Source organism: Biomphalaria glabrata, chromosome 1 (assembly GCF_947242115.1).
Source record: "Biomphalaria glabrata chromosome 1, xgBioGlab47.1, whole genome shotgun sequence".
Lineage (NCBI taxonomy): Eukaryota > Metazoa > Mollusca > Gastropoda > Planorbidae > Biomphalaria > Biomphalaria glabrata.
The window spans coordinates 77,245,046-77,262,863 of NC_074711.1; the positions used below are offsets into that span (position 1 = coordinate 77,245,046).

The 17,818-nt window shown below is 42.0% G+C and overlaps 1 protein-coding gene across 4 annotated transcripts; it reads left to right on the top strand.

Moving 5' to 3' along the window:
* The first annotated feature begins 158 nt into the window (after window positions 1-158).
* LOC106078006 (uncharacterized) lies at window positions 159-17,223 on the top strand. 4 transcript variants are annotated; one of them, XM_056016089.1, is made up of 7 exons: window positions 159-297; window positions 1,983-2,151; window positions 2,370-2,404; window positions 2,553-2,705; window positions 5,860-5,969; window positions 6,885-7,061; window positions 15,417-17,223. In XM_056016089.1, exons 2-7 carry the CDS (start codon window positions 2,037-2,039, stop codon window positions 16,555-16,557), a joined length of 1,731 nt encoding a protein of 576 aa, XP_055872064.1. In that variant the 5' UTR covers window positions 159-297; window positions 1,983-2,036; the 3' UTR covers window positions 16,558-17,223. The 4 variants fall into 4 exon arrangements, with proteins under 4 accessions (XP_055872064.1, XP_055872056.1, XP_055872046.1 ...); XM_056016081.1 differs by lacking the exon at window positions 159-297 and adding an exon at window positions 304-514 and having other exon boundaries at window positions 1,970-2,151; XM_056016071.1 differs by lacking the exon at window positions 159-297 and adding an exon at window positions 304-514.
* The last annotated feature ends 595 nt before the right edge of the window (window positions 17,224-17,818 follow it).

The window sequence follows — 17,818 nt, forward strand, 5'->3', positions numbered from 1 at the left end:
TTCAAAGTTTCTGGTGCCCAATTTTCTGGTGCCCAATTTTTCAGTTTCCTTTTTTTTTCCCCCACAAATAGGAAATATATCCACATCTATGTCGCCCCAGGTGACGCCAATGCAAATGACGCCTCAGGATACTTCTGTACTTTTCGTCGGCTAGATGTAGATCTGTGACTCTGGTCTTGAGAACTGCTGGCTTAAAACCATTGTGTCGCTTGTCTCCGCGTGCAGTGTGCTCTCTAATTTCACCTGCCAGCCCCGCGCACACACTGAGTGACTCAGGGACACAGGTCATTGTGGCATGTGGGTTTCCCTTTAAACAGGAATTAGATATCTATCCCTTGTTTTCATTTCGCTTAAGCTTATGTTCTAGGCCTATCGGATATTAGTTTCGTGTTATGTTTTGTGATGTAATTGCATTGACTTTACAGCCTAAAGATAATGCTAAGGAATATCTCAACTGTTGTATTGACTTAAGCGGACTGTAATTAGAGAGTGGCTAATACATGGTTAATTGATGGTAATATGTTGGTTTTCTGTTTAAAACTTGTGGTTTAACTCAAGAGTAGCTAATGGTTGGATTAAAGGTTCAAAGCACCAAGCGTAGCATAGTATTGCTGCCCGGTCGTGTGGTACGCGCTTGAGACTGTCGTTACAATGATCCCGAGTTCGAACCTTGCAGATCGTCCTCACCTGCTGTCCTCACATACCGTCCTCACCCACTGTCCTGACCTGCGGTCCTGACCTGCTGTCCTGACATGCTGTCCTTACCTGCTATCCTGACCCACTGTCCTCACCTGTCGTCCTGACCTGCTGGCCTGACCTGCGGTCCTGACCTGCTGTTCTCACGTGCTATCCTGACCTGCTATCCTACCTGCTGTCCTGACCTGCTATCCTCACCTGCCTTCCTGACCTGCCGTCCACACCTACAGTCCTCACCTCCGTCCTCACCTGCTGTTCTTACCTGCTGTCCTTACCTACTGTCCTCACCTACTTCACCTGCCGTCCTCACCATGCAGCAGAATATTTGAGCTAGGACGTAATAATCTCCTTCTCTGAAGGAACGTCGGAAATATGTAAAAAAAATCAACTTAAATTTAAACTATCATGAGTGTCACAGTCTCAGTTGACATTGCCTGATGTAATTTTAACATAGCCAGTAATGGGGAACGAACCCACGACATTCGCGTTATCAGCACGATGCTCGATATGTTTTTAATAGTTTGGTGAGACTCTTAGCTCACAGATGTAAATTCCAAAACTTTTCAGGTTAGTTTTATGTTGTTCCTTCGCCGATATCCATACCTGCCACTCCTTGTTAAACGGGAACATATAGACTTAGTACGACTGTATTAAACCTATTTTGCCTGCCTGGACTTCTGGTTTGCGCTTAGGACTATTGTCTCGATGATCCTGGGTTCGAACTCGTCGATGCTTGCCGCCATTCTATGTTGTCTTATAGATGTTTGGCTCAATGAGTACCTTTAGTCGTCTCTCGAATGAATAAAATGAATGCATGTGCTATGTTAGATCTTTGTGTTACCATCAAACTGCTTTGGTTATTGTTAAATGTAGTTAGTGTGTTTTTTTTATAATTACACAATGACTCATTGATTTGTACTATGTTAAAAGCTTGCAGTGTGTTGGGATATGATAATACTAATTTATTATAACTGTGTGCAACGAATTTATTGTAATATTTTTCCTAATTATTACTATTATTATTAAATCATTTTAACAATTATCTATATTTAGATTGCTATGCCATGTTTTGTACTCTTATAGTTCACATTGTAAAACAACCCACACACAAAAAATAACACAGATGTTATGAATGATAAAGATCTGGACGTTTTGTGTTATGCTGAGATCGTACTATGATATAGTCCTATTATATCTACTGATATATGTGTGTACAGTGTGTTATGTATTGATAAAAACGTAAGTTGCTATTCGTTGTTGTCTAAAATATGATCTAACATAAACAGGTGAATAGTTTTGATAGGGACCAAAGTTAACTACAAACCAGTTTTGGGCTCACTATGGAGATGGAAGCCAAGAGACTGCGTGAGCTGTTCAAAGGACGTTTTACTCAAGACGAAGCAGTGCAGCTGATTGCACATTATGGCGAGGAAGCAGCCATCAGAGTTTTACAAGGTCAGTCTCTCATCTTCGTGCGCGTGCTCGTCTGTATCATTTCCAGAATCAAAATGTCAAAAGTTTTGTTGAGTGAATATTTTTTTTAAAGACAATCGTTTCCAATGGCAGTATTAACATTTCTTTGTCAAGGAGCGCTAAAACTTGCTCAGAAACGTTTCAAGAGTATGTTTATCTTTTAAAACTAATATTAACAATCAAATATTTTTCCCTTACAGCGGAACCAGAAGAGATTAGCAGGATTCTTGAGAAGGTAATTTTGTATGAGTTGTTTCTCCTGTCAGTATACAAACATTAGTTTCTATATTTTATAGTTTTTGTTTAAAAAAAAAAAAGACGAAAGACGTGAGATCTCAGTAATAAAGCCTTGGCTTGATTGACTTGCAAAATTTGTCGTGCAGGATGCAGAAGACGTCCTAAGGCTGTCTCTAGAAGACTCTGAAAGAATTTACCACTTGCTGGAAGAAGGATTGGAAGCAGACTCTGAGCCTCGCCAGTTTGCTTGCAGGGTCTGTGTGCGGTGTTGGTGGAGGGTAGTCCCTGGCAGAAAAAAGGTTTGTATTTGGCTCACACACAGACACGCACAACCATGTTGCTTTTAGACCTCGAACTAGAATTCTCAATAATGATTACGTCACTTAAAGACATTGTTCAAATTAGGACCCCCCAACCCTTTTTTTTGCATGATAAATTAAAAAGAAGCTGTTGAACTTATATGGAGAACGACGCGGGTTACATTTTTGTTTTCTAAGACTTAATCTTGACAAAAATAGGGTCGAACAGTCGAACAAACAGTACAATCACAATAAGAATTCCTGTGCAGAATTCCATAACGCAATGTGTTAAGTCTAGAAAAAAACACAATTCATAATGATAAAAAGAATCAGTGTCACTAGCTGAATGACCGCTATTTCATTTCACTAAGACAACATGGTCATCAACGCTAATTACTTGGCAACACACAGATCACAGAAAGGTTTCATTTTGTTTCGCCTTTAAATGATCCACAGCATACGTTACATCCTGTGAGAACTTATGGAACTCATCTAGTGGGATTTGTGGCTGAGTAACATATATCACGTGACTACCTATCAAAGGGGCTCGAGTTCAAATCCATACGCTAGCAAATCTAAGTGTTTGCTGGGAGTCTAAAGGCAGTTCCGAAACCTCCTCCCAAATTTCCCCTCTCCCCGCACACACGCTGGTCCACAAAAGAGATTGGACTAGGTCACACTGGGCATGCTATGACAAGAAAGATACGCTTAATAGAACAATTTTCGAAAAATTAGAACAAAATAATTTTAAGTAAAACTAATAGTGGTAATAGTGTTTTTTTTTTTTTTCTAAAATGTGAACAATAGAATTTTAAAATATTTAACAAAATCGTATTGAGGTTTGTGAAAAGATATGATTAATAATTATTTAAACTAAAATGTATCAAATTCTTATTCATTTCCCCCCAGCGTCCTTTAACTTCAATTCCCATGTCATTAACGAAGAATTCAAACTAAGTCCATTTCTTGTTAATTATGAGCAAAGATTTGTTTAAAATCTGGAATATAGAACACAGCGCACATACGACATTTGTTTTGAAGCAAAAGGTTATTTTTTTCATTGTATGTAGTTCGTTGAACTAATAAAATCTTGTAAACGAAAATTCCCTAGAGATATTTTATGGCTTACATCCTGGTAGCACGCCACACACACGCACAAACACACGCACACAAGGATTATAAATTACATGGGTCATAAAACTATGGGTTGACGCGATTCAGAGCTAACTAGTCATTTTACTGGCCCTTTGTCTTCTACACTTGCTGAGCTATTGATGTATGTCTTTGGTGTACTACAGCCATTCTCAAGTTCCTTTCCATATACCCTGAATGATACGTCTTAACGTTACCATGTTTCTTTAGCCCTGAATGATAAGCCTTGTTTGTTAGAATGAATGCTTCTTTATCATGAATGTTTGTTTGTTTGTTGTTAAACAGTCAATGAGTTTGTTTGACTATTGACATTGGGTATCCTAATATTCACCACCTTCACGTCTCCCCTCACTTAGTCTGTTGAGCCGTGGGTGTACCACACGGGATCTGTAGATCGTCTTTCTACACTCCTCTGTCTTTTGCCTTGGATAGAATTTTTTTCAATGACAGGCGCACTTCTTCTTTTTCCTGGTACTGTTCCCTGAGCCCTGAGGACATTTTGTCGGTACATTATCCTATGAATTTTATTGCATTTCTTTGCAAAATACTTATGAAATTTAAGTAGAAGTAACTTAAAATCGAAATTGAGCTTTGCATAAATCACTGATTAAAACGTTACTTCTCATATGTAGAAGTTTTGGGTGTTTTGTGAATGTTCTCGTTGTTTTCGTTGATATTATGTTTTGTTGTACGCAATGCACTATTGGAAAATATTTTTCTTTCAGGACACTATCATTATATTTTTATTGATTAATACTATGTAAAACTTTGAATCACACCAGTTTTAACTTCAACCCTGTAAATTTATAAATTTATATAAAAGGTATAAAAATATCACAATGCATACGATATCGCTAGCAAAGTAACCTTACAATACACGTGGTTATTATTGTATCACATTTTTCCTTTTCTGGTCTTGTGTTTGTGCAACATAACGTGATGGGGTTTCATTATTGTGTCAAGGCCCTGATAGCCCGCAGAAAGATGTCGTTCTTTTTTGTTAACTAGAATCACGCGGGTGTCAAAATATTGTAACTTGTTAGAAGTCGTTACTAAATAGAGTGTATAAACACTGTTAGTTGTGAAACGTAGTACATTACTTTGGAATGCACTTTTGTAAGTGCAGTTATGCTTGACGGATTTTTTTTCATTACATTCAGCTTTCGAGTTTCTTGGAGGGGGGTGGGATGGGGGTATGAATGTACGGTCGTTGGATTGCAACTCCAGATATCTCGTCCAACTAAACCGTTATAGGCGAATTGATGTCTTGATGTAGAACTGAACATTTTTTTAAACAATCTTTTTTTTTTTTTTTTTGAGTACAAATAAACGTTGACAATAATAATTAAAGTGATGGCCATGCCTACGATTCCGAATATTAAAGATGCCTGCAGTAATTCACAAGACTATGTAGACCCAGTTGTGACCTGCATATTTTCCCGCAATCCAAGCCGTTGTTTTCTTTCCATCTTCTGCATCTGTCTTCTATAGTGGCTTTTTTTGAGTATCAAATGTTTGTCCCGCAGCCTTTGTGAGAGCTCCCCAACTGTCACTTTCTTTAATAATATCTACTCAGCTTTCAACTTCAATGTATATCTATTGAACCAACAGTACGTCGAACAATTAAACAAAATCTTTCAGTCTCATTCTTGTCTCCCCCTACTTTGACCTTTACTCCCCCCACCCCAACCTATATATTCACTTAACTGCGATGGACTTAGTCGTTGCTACTTCAGATGTGGTGGTTGGTAGAATTTAAATTATCACTTTGAGGACTCTTGAATCCTTTAGGAACATTTTGCATGCATTTAAAATACGATCATGTATACTTTCACAGAGATACCCCCATCTTTGTGAAAGCGACCATACCGGCCCATTTTTGTACCGGCCCACCAGGTATTTGCCCGGATGCACATATAGCCAGTCCGCCCCTGTAGGGTATTTATTAGGTAATTACTCAGAGCTTACTAGTTCTGATTATTTGAATTTCTAACCCAAACAGATATCAAAATGTCGTCAGTGTAAAATTAAATATGAACCTATCCCTAGAGACAAAGAATGGGGAACTGGAGAGTTTGAGTGTCATAACATCAATTGTCTGTACACCTTTCGGTAAGTTTCATATTGTGTTGCATGTGATGTGGAGAAATAGTGTTACAATTATTTGTTACAACTATCTTAGCACACTTAATATATTAGTAAGTACGTGTCCATGAGAGATAGATATATATATATATATAGAGAGAGAGATAAGATTTTTTGCTGCTTTTAGAAGCACAGTTAACACAAATCATTTCGAGTAATATATCTATTTTAAATAATTTCTTTTTTTTATCCCCCATCTCTCTCTCTCTCTCTCTCTCTCTCTCTCTCTCTCTCTCTCTCTCTTTCTTTATTTCGCTTACTTTAATTTGCATTGCAAACCTATCAAAAGATGTATGAAAAGTTTCGGTCATTCAAATATTGAATAGAAATGTTAAGTCTGTATGCATATAACTACTTTTTCATTGTGACATATTACGAAAAGTTAGTAAATAGTGAAATACTCTGGAAGAATATGGTATATGTAGATGCCCGCTAAAAATCATGTAAATGGTGAACACATGACAATATAAATGCAGTATTGAGCCCATGACGGTATTGGTGTATGTTTAATGGTAAAGTTAGAAACGGCTAAACCTTTGTATTAATGATTGGTGCAATTGGAACACAATATGGCAGGATGTTATTTCACTTTTTGATGCACAATTTCTCGAAGAGAAAACAAATCTCTAAATAGGATTTTATTAAAGATTCATTTTTTGTAATAAAAATTTCACACAGGTCCTTATAACGTAAACAAAATATACTCCAGACATTTAGAATATCTTTTTATATAGCACAAATGCAATATTGCCAATCTATTAATATGTACTAAACTAAACTTTAAAAACAAAATACGTAGAGTTTAACATTTTATATATCTCTATCTACACAATTCAAACACTGATCATAAAAACCTGAACTGAACACGCATTTCACTTGCAGTGCCGCTGCCATAATGGGGGTGACAGAGTGCGTGTGCCACCATTGTAACCACACTGTTCGCGTGAAGCGCATCACCCCTCCAAGGAATAGAAGAGAGGACGCCCCAAGAATAGACAATCATGATTGTAATGGCATCAACTGCTACCGCCAATATGTGGAGCCGCCCTTGTGCCACGCGTAAGTTGTTCTAGCATGTTACATCTATTGCTACCATTTCTGTATTCACCTTTAGGGAACATAAGCTATATCTTAGGAACCCCTCTTGCCTGGAGCCCCCCCCCCAGATAATTGTTTTGTAGAAAAAGCAAAGGAATAAATTACCTTATGTTGACAACAAGGGGCCGCATATCTCAAAGAGCTTAGGACCTTGACAAGTCTTAATCCAGTACTCTCTGCAACCACAACTATATGAAGCCGCCCCTGTGTATCTGTGTTGTCCAAGGTAGTTCAGACATTGACATCAACTGCTTAAGACTAAATTACGCACTTCTTAGTATATACAGATTCAACAATTGAATTATAAACATGGCATTGCCGAAGTCCAGAAAGGGAATGGAAAGGGAATGGAAAGGGAATGGCGTCTTATCTAATTTCCCTTTCGCCTCCCCCCTCCAACATATTCCCAATAAAAGTTGTTTTGTACAACGGTTATATTAACTTCTTCTGTATCGTTCTTGGATGCTGTTTACATTTTTTTCAATAGATTTTTCGACCACTTCTACTCGTCCAATCATCATCAAATTTTGCAAACAAGCTCTGCAGTCTGACACTCAACCGACTGAGCTAACATGGTGTTTTTAAAATCAATGGAAATTACACACTAAAGTTAAACAGAACCAAAACGGTGTACTTTTTGTTTTAAAATGTCGATTTACAAAATAATGCTTGGGTCGAAATCGCAAATAAAAATCGTTTTTTGTTAATTTAACCGCTTTGATTTCGATCCTGAAAGATGCTGTAGTTTTTTATAGGCACACGGAAAATAATTATTTGTTAAATTTTGGTATTTTTTTCGTCCACGGCGAGTGAGAGAATTAGTGCTATGTCAGTCTGTGAATCCATCAGGGCCCCCATTACTCTTATAAAATAGATTTAGTTTTAAAAATGTAATAATGTATCAACCGGTCCAACTTCTGGCCTGCACGTGGATCTCAGATCTTGAGTCCGGAGAAATTGTTTTCACTAACAGAAGAAGGAGCGAAGGCGAGTAATTGGCCCCTAAACCAGTAGGCTACCCACCTAGGACAAGGAAAACTATGAAATTGCAGCTATGTCCTATCCACTAGCGGATCCAGAACTTTGGAGTGGGGGGGGCGATTTTTTTCCAAACCCTAACCCTAACGCCCAGTAAACCCTAACCCTACGCATAAACGTGCATACAGCGCGCGCGCGCACACACACACACACACGCGCACACACACACGCACACACATATATATGTATATGAGAATAAAAAAAGCAGCATTTCTCAACCTTCGGCGAAAACCAAAACAACTGGGGCAGCGCTATAAGGTTCTCTGGTGAAGTTCGGGGCGAAGCCCCGACGCCATAAGCGTTTTCTTGCTTTTTTGACTGCATAAACGCATTCTCCTGACAAGTACAGCTCATTATTCATCAATGGAGTTCGGGGCGAAGCCCCGACGCCATAAGCGTTTTCTTGCTTTTTTGACTGCAGATACGCATTCTCCTGACAAGTACAGCTCATTCTCCACAATGGAGTTCGGGGCGAAGCCCCGACGCCAAAAGCGTTTTCTTGTTTTTTTCACTGCAGAAACGCATTCTCCTGACAAGTACAGCTCATTATTCATAAATGGAGTTCGGGGCGAAGCCCCGACGCCAAAAGCGTTTTCTTGCATTCTTCATTGCAGAAACGCATTCTCCTGACATCTACAACTCATTACCCATAAATGAAGTTCGGGGCGAAGCCCCGACGCCAAAAGCGTTTTCTTGCATTCTTCACTGCAGAAACGCATTCTCCTGACCTGAAGCTCATTATTCATACTATTCAAAAACGACCTTTCGAATAATGTTGTACTTGAAAAATATTCTAATTTGAATTTATAGACCCATAATACATTGCAAATAAAACCGATTTGTTCCTTGAAAAGATAGGATACCCCACGTATTTAGATTTTTGCTTTGAGGATCGCCGCCGAAAAAAAACTTATTCGATAAATAGTATTCAAGAAAACTCTAGCATAAATTGTGAGTTATAGTCCCAAATTTATTTAGCTAGAAAAATATCAGATTGAGTAAAGGTTGGGAAAAGGCGACTATGAAAATGTTATTTGAGTCTAGAACTCATCTCAATCATGACTCTTATACTGAAAAATTTCGTTTGAATTCTAACTTTTCCAATGCAAAGTCTTTCTTAAAATACTTATGATAACTTCATGTGAAATTACAAAAACTCTGTCTGGAAATGGGAATGGCGGTAGAGTGAAAACGATTAATCCTCGCTCCTTTACTAATTTCTGCTAAAGATTGCATTTGGCATTAAAGAATAGGTATGGGGTGACTCGATATAAGAATTTAATTTATAGTATATATTAATTATATTAGTGACAGATTTTTTTAATTTTGTAATTTCTTAACTATAATACAAAAAGAAAAAGTATTGATTTGTCCGATGGGGGAAATGCGATTGCATGTATCGCCCCTCCCACCTGGTACAACCATTTTTCATTTAAATTTTCTAATGATACAATTTGAGATTAGAGTGTGGTACGACATATTTACAATGGGTCACATATCAATACGTAGTTTATATTATATAGATATTCAACTAATTTTATTCACAAACTATGATTCTCCACAAAAATAGGACCGCCCCCCCCCCAGCACTCAGAGGGCTAGAGTGGGGAGGGCAGTACTTGCAATAGCCCCCCCCTTACCCCACCGAATCGGCCAAAATACCAGAAAGGGAGCGACATAATATAAAATTTATATATTAATTCAACTAATTTTGTTCACAAACTACGATTTCTCAATAAAAACGGACCGCCCCCCCCCCCACTCAAAGGGTTTAGGTGGGAAGGGCAGAAGAGATATTCGTCCCCTCCCCCCACCAATCGGCAAACAGGGAACGACATAATATAAAGATCGGTTAAAATATCAATAACAAGTTACAAGGATATAGATATTTAATTGATTTTGTTAGCAGGCTGTCATTTCTACCAATAAATTGGACCGCCCCCCCCCACTCGAAAGTTAAGGGGGGGGGCCGGATTGATACCATCGCCCCCTCCCGACCCCACCAAATCGGCCAACATACTAGAGGGGGGGGCGAAATAATCTAAAAATAGGTTGAAATATAAATAATTAGTATATATTTTTAACATAAGTAATAAATTCGTATACAAATTGTGTGAATCCTATACTAAAGTTCGTCCGCCCCCCCCCCCGGGGGGGGGGTCGGCCGAGTGGGGGGGGCGATCGCCCCTACCGCCCCCCCCCCCTGGATCCGCCAGTGGTCCTATCATGGGAAAGGCTTCGAGAGTCAACCCTGAGGAAAAATCAGGAGCCGGCGACCCTAAGGCAGTTTGCAGCACCCAGTGCTACACCCTGGCAGAGCCCTGGCAGAGCCGTGTAAGTCTCATCGCACTAGGGCACCGTGTTGAGAACTCTATTCTCTGATAACACGGACAAGGAAAGCGGCAGTTCTTCTCAAATCTTCTCTGTCTCTGTACAGACCAGCTTTTGTTTCACGCAAATGGCCATGTTTAGGGTGTAGTGTTGCGCACTCGTAAAGGATGTGGTTAACTGTCTCGACGTCGTCCTGACAATGCCTGCAGCGTGAATCGAAGTTTGGTTTAAATTTAGCAAAATAGGCACCAATTGGACAGTGTCCCGTTCTGTACCTAGCGATTGTCACCTGTTCTTCCCTATTTAGCTGCCACCATTCGTCCGATTTTGAGGGCCCTTTTAAGTTTTGCCAGACTTCCCTTCCCGTATTACCGCTCTCCCAGCTTTTGCACCATTTTTCTCTTGCCCATTCGTCCACTATCGCACGCGCCTGCTCAAAAGTCTGTGGCTCGTCCACAGGGTCCAGTTTTGTGCCGAGCTTGATTATAAGTCAGCCTTCGCGTTACCTTCCACACCCACGTGTCCAGGTATGTATTGGAATGTCGTCCGAATTTCGCGTTTTTCTTGGAGGCGTCCCACGCACGCCAGCGTTTTTGCCAGTGGTTCCGGGAGCGTATCAGCAGGGCTTTCAATGGCTTGTAGGCTCGACAGTGAGTCTGTAAATAGCACAATAGGACTGGGTTGTGCTGTTTTCTCGTTAAGTCGTTCTTCAATGTACTCTACTGCATTTTGAATTGCAACCATTTCAGCTACGTAATTACTCCTGCCAGAACACGCACCTAGAATCTCATCGTTCTCGGTCGAGCCAGGGAATCGAACCACCACACCATACCCAGAGATTTTTTGTCCAAGGTTCTCTCTCGTGGAACCATCTGTGTACACCTTAATGGAGTCAGCTGGGTACTGGGCGACAGTTTTGCTGGCAGTGTTTCGTAGGACAGTTTTTGTGCATTTCTTGTTAACTTCTGGGTCAATCAGCGATTTCCTCACCTCTGGGACTCCAGGAGCATTCGCCGGAGAAGAAGCCCCATGCAGAGCGAGAGCTGCTCTGTTCTGGGGTAATTTGACTTCTTTGGACAATTCCCGCACCGAGTGCATGAAAGAGTTCCGTTTCAGCCGATTTCCGCCCTGCCAATTGTCGACCAGACTTCTGACTGGGCAGCCTTCTTCTAGCCGTTTGAATTTTTCACAAGCGATCATAACGACTCGCTCCCTTCGTAATCTCAGTGGTGGGAGATTTGTCATGACCTCACATGCCGCAGTTGGCGTCGTACGAAATGCACCACAAATGAGTCTAATTGCTTGGTTCTGCACTGAGTCCAGCCCCGCTAGAGACGTTTGTGAGGCATAGACCTGTGCAAGAGACGAGTACTCCATCCTCGACCTTACCGCTCCAATGTAGAGGGCTCGTAACACGTTCGCTTTGGCCCCCCACTTGGTCTTGGCTAACCGCTTGACTACCTTAAGGCTTTCTGACGCTTGCTCTCGCACTGTTCTCACATGGTCGGACAAACCCATTTTTGGGTCCAGGGTGACTCCCAGGTACTTCGGCTTGGCTTCCATTTTTAATTCGGTACCATTGATTGAGAGAGAAATCTTTTCTTTGTAGATATCTTTGCCAAGAGTGAAGAGGGTCCAGACTGTTTTCGCACAATTTACTTCCATATTCCACAATCGTGTGTAGCAGGAAATCGTGACTAGGTCACGTTGGATTTCCGCAGCTATAGCGGCTGCGGATCTCCCAGTTTTTTAGATCAGCAAATCGTCCGCAAAAAGTAATGAGCGACACCCTAGGCGTTTGGTCAAATCGTTGATGAATACCAGAGAAAGTGTGCATGAGAGTGACGAGCCCTGAGGCAACCCCTGCTCGAGTACCTTCTTATTTGACAGTTGCTCGCCATAAAGTGTCTGAACTAACCTGTTCCTTAGGAAGCTTTTGATCCACCGGTACATATTGGAGTTTACCCCAAGGTCCATCAACTTAAGTAGCAAGCCTTGTCTCCAGACTCTATCGTATGCCTGTTTCAAATCTAAAAAGACCTCGAGTGTCGACTCACCCTTCTTCTCCCTTCCGCCTCTCTGAAAACCGTCTGCCACCTCTTGCATAAAGACTGTAACCTGGTCCATTGCACTACGCCGTTGTCTGAAACCACCCTGCTCCTGGCAAATGAAATTGTGGGACTCTAGGTACCACGTAAGCCGTCGGTTAATGATTCTCTCCGCAACCTTTCCCACACACGATGTGAGGGAAATTGGTCTGTAACTCTCAGGGCTGTTTGCATTCTTGCCCTTTTTAAGAATAGGAACAATGATAGCCAATCTCCATGCCTTAGGGAAGTCCCCTTGAGTCCATGTCCGATTTAGTAAGCCGTGAAGTTTTAGAAGGCCAATCGTTCCAAGATTTTTTAGCATCTCAGCGCTGATGCCATCTGGCCCCACTGCCTTGTGTAGTCTAGCCTTTTTGATCGCGAAAGCCACCTCCATCATGGTAAAGGGCTCTGAGAATGTTTCCGTCCCAGCCTTGCCGTCGACCGATTTGCGTTTTTCATTGGCTCTTCTAACACGGTCAAGGGCCATCGACACGGAAGATTTTTTGTGTGCTTTGGAGACTCCAGCAAAATGTTTGTTCAAAGCCTCCGCTCTCTTCTTGTCAGTAATAACAGGGCCACCTGGCGTTTGCAGGGGTTCCACTACCCTCGGTTCCCCCACTCCAGCCAAGTTGTTTAATAACTTCCATGCCTGTCGTCCATCCGCGAGGTCCAGGTTCGCACAAGTATCCGACCACTTTTTAAGCGATTCTTCTGACACCGTATCCCTTACCAATGCCGTGAGTTTATTGTAGGCTCGTCTCGTCTCCTCCGTTTTTTGTCTAGCATGCCGTCTTCGTGCTGCTTTTCGTTGCCGGACAAGACGTGCCAACTTTCGAGACCAAAAGGACCGGTACTTGCGCTTACCACTGGTTCGCGGAATGGCCCTACGAGCCGCAGATAAAAGAGCCTTCACAAAGAGACTGTAAGTTGCGTCAATGTTTTCAAAATCAATATCAAGTTTTTCCAGGAGCGCATCCGATGAACTCCTGAAAAGCTGCCAGTCCGCCTTAGCGTACACCCACTTACGTCTAGGACAGGCTGTTTGTTTTGTCGTTCCGAGATCAATTGAGACCATTAGCGGCAGGTGATCCGATTCCAAGTCCCCCAGGAAGTCTAGTCGACTCTTAGCAACTATGTCCGCAGACACCAGGCACAAATCTGGTTTCGATTCCCCTCCATGCCCGGAGTGAATGAATGTATTTGGAGAATCAACATCGTTGAGGAGAACCAAATTTGTTCCGTCGCATAAGTCGAGTACTTTCTGTCCCGAGAGATCGGTTGTTGTACAACCAATAACCTGGATTTTGTTATCGAGTGTAAGGACACTTCGCGGTGGGTTATAGACATTTAGGCATTCAAATCTCTGTTCGTCCTTAAATATTTCAACCAAGAGCGTGTCGGTCTCACCACATCCCCGTGAGGCGGCCTCCTTCACACGAGCAAGCAAAGGGTTCCTGACAAAAGTGACTAACTTCTGACATTTTACACAGGAACAGGTAAAGGCCGTGAAGCCCGAGAGCGAGGGCACACAGCTCCGTTTCCTACCAGCGTTGCCTGCTTCCTGCACCAAGAACGCATCAACCTCGAGTTCCGACAACAGTCTCTCAATTTCAGGCTTTTTGAGTCGCAATTGCCTGTTCGCATTAAATGATATGATTCTGAGTTGCCCAGTACCTTTAACATGTTTGGGCCTAGAAGGACCGTCCCTCTTGCGTTCCTTTTCCGAGCTTTTATTGGTCACATTTGGTATGGGGGTCACGACTTCCCCGTCCGTGGTTTTTGAGGGGTAGCTTGGCTCGACTTGCGTCGAGGGGCGCTGGCCACCCGGCAGCAACCCTTGGTTAGTTTTTGCTGTCAATATCGGTGAGCTTAGTGGGCGGACATCTTGAAGAACAACGACGGTAGCTAACTTATCGGACATCAACCCGTCGTCAGGATTGATAGAGCGGGGCCTATCAAGTGAGTAATGCCCATACTCGGATTTAATAGATAAATTTTGTAAAGCCATTTGAGTGAATTACCCGAGTGCGGGCGAAACTGGTTGCATGTTAGACTGTTGGATTCGATCTCCTCAAGTGGGATCAGTGCTACCTACTCAGGAATTCGTATTCACTGAGCTAGCTTCCAATGTCACGCTTGCCGCGAATACCTTGTGGTATAATGAGTGGTTGTCTAGACTCGTTACTTTCACCGCCAGAAAGTTCGCCATCAGTGGGGCGACTAGATGCAATGTCGTGCATCCGGAAACGTACCTTCTAGAGCCTACGGCGTTTATGGGGCGCGCCTCGCATTCTGGCGCACCCTAATCCAGCTTTTAACCAGGCACCCACACATTGGGTTGGACATCCTGGATTTAACAAGCTCCATCCACTTGGCCTTGGAAACCGTAGATGGAGGGGGATCCCCGTTAGCCGCTGTTAGAGGCGTTCACAGCGTTACCAAAGTCCGCCGCGAGGAGGCCAGGATCACCATGGGACTTTCCTGGCAGAGCCTGCGACTCCGCTGGCACCAAACTGTATCGGCTAATGCCCAGGCATTCATATCATAATCCATGAGATGATCCAAAGTTTCGTCGTAATTTAAAAATAAAAAAAAAGTGTCGGGTGTGAATTTGATTTTAACTGATACTAAAAAGAGTATTGTCTTTTTTTTTCTCTGCGTTTTAATATAAGCGTGTTTTTTTAAGAGGAGCTTGATTAAGTTTTATATCTATTTTTTTATGTTCATAATTGTTGATGTAGTTATAGTGATCATATTTTAAGTGAGCAGAACAAGTGCACATATAGTTATTAGAACTTTTCATTAGATTTCAATTAGCTAAAAACAGGATAAGTCAAATCATATTTTCACATTTCAGGTGTCCTAACGCTATGAATGAAATCGCTGCTCGAATCGGTAGATTACCTGTAATATTTTATGGCAATAACAACAGGGGTCATCACCATGGAAACAACAGGGGTCATCCCCATGGAAACAACAGGGGTTATTCCCTTGGAAACAACAGAGGTCATCTCCATGGAAACAATAGGGGTCATCACCATGGAAACAACAGGGATCCTCCCAATGGAAACAACAGGTGTCACCAAGACAGAGAAGACAATGACAGTGTAGGAAGGAGTTCTAGAGGACCTGACAACCCTGGAGATGGTCCAGCAGGTTCACGTGTGATCATGAACAGCAGTCAACAACAGTGTCCTCCCTTGGACAGAGCTAGCGATCTGGAACTGATGCCGTCGGCTGTTGAAGCAGAACAAGCGTCAAGTCTTGACATCCTTATATTAAACAGACCTGCTAACTCAACACTAAAGAATGAAGCTGAGATTATCAAAAACATGAAATGCGTCGTCGGTGGGGAGGACAATGCTGACACCAATGCTAGACTGTCTCAAGCTAAAGAAAACTCAAGTCTTATGCTTTTACAAGGTGAAGTTTTAACCAGTGAATTAAGCCATTCTTTACAGGATGAGGCTTCTACCAGTGAATCTTTTCATAATGAGGCTTCTACCAGTGAATCTTTTCATGATGAGGCTTCTACCAGTGACTTAAGTCAATCTTTTCAGGACGAGGCTTCTACTAGTGACTTAAGTCAATCAGAACAATCAGGAAAGCAAATGATGAAAAAAAAGAAGACAAGGGTAAAGAGAATGAGAAGAAAGAAAAAGCAACAAGAAAAGACAACTCTGGAGCAAGAAATCACATCATTAAAGCTCAGAGTTGACCAAGACCGACAACCCAAGCGCACCGCTCACGATGTTAATCCTTTCCCAGAAGAGGTACCAAAAGATCCAGAAGAGGAACCGAAAGAACAAGAAGATCGTATCGACTCTCCACTTTGTTACCACAAATTTTCGGTTCCGTATTTACCCCTCAACGCTGTGGTCAGGACGTGGAGTGAGCCACACATCAGCTCAGGTTCAACTGTTTCTACCGTTCTTGACCAGGCCAGCCTTATGACCAAAAGTATTCGCCTGGCTTTTAAAATGCCCTCAGATGGTTAGCCTAAACATTTCTACCCTGCCTGGGAGGTAAAGTTGTATGCGTAAACAGCAGATGCATTTTAATGTCGATATAATTAGGCCACAAAAGTCTCGCTGATCAATAGTAAAAGTAAAGTTTCCCGTTTCAGACCTTGCGATCTATGGGGCAGGTCATGTTAAGGTCAGACAGACAGCTGATCAATAGTAAAAGTAAAGTTTCCCGTTTCAGACCTTGCGATCTATGGGGCAGGTCATGTTAAGGTCAGACAGACAGCTGATCAATAGTAAAAGTAAAGTTTCCCGTTTCAGACCTTGTGATCTATGGGGCAGGTCATGTTAAGGTCAGACAGACAGCTGATCAATAGTAAAAGTAAAGTTTCCCGTTTCAGACCTTGCGATCTATGGGGCAGGTCATGTTAAGGTCAGACAGACAGCTGATCAATAGTAAAAGTAAAGTTTCCCGTTTCAGACCTTGTGATCTATGGGGCAGGTCATGTTAAGGTCAGACAGACAGCTGATCAATAGTAAAAGTAAAGTTTCCCGTTTCAGACCTTGCGATCTATGGGGCAGGTCATGTTAAGGTCAGACAGACAGCTGATCAATAAAGGGGCACACTTTGATTCTATTTACTGTGTTGATGACGGGAGACTTGTTGAACTATTGAAATAAAATGAGCACAACCATGAACCTAGTCGTTGAATTTCTATGCTTCTAGTAATGAGATGTTTCATTCAGTCCATTCTTTGTCATTTCTAATTTAACGTAAAAGACTAATAAAAATGTTGACATCTCCCCTGTGACGAGACAGAAATGTTGACATCTCCCCTGAGACGAGACAGAGATGTTGACATCTCACCTGTGACGAGACAGAGATGTTGACATCTCCCCTGTGATGAGACAGAAATGTTGACATCTCCCCTGAGACGAGACAGAAATGTTGACATCTCACCTGTGACGAGACAGAAATGTTGACATCTCCCCTGTGACGAGACAGAAATGTTGACATCTCCCCTGAGACGAGACAGAGATGTTGACATCTCACCTGTGACGAGACAGAAATGTTGACATCTCACCTGTGACGAGACAGAAATGTTGACATCTCCCCTGTGACGAGACAGAAATGTTGACATCTCCCCTGAGACGAGACAGAGATGTTGGCATCTCACCTGTGACGAGACAGATGTTGACATCTCCCCTGTGACGAGACAGAGATGTTGACATCTCCCCTGTGACGAGACAGAGATGTTGACATCTCCCCTGTGACGAGACAGATGTTGACATC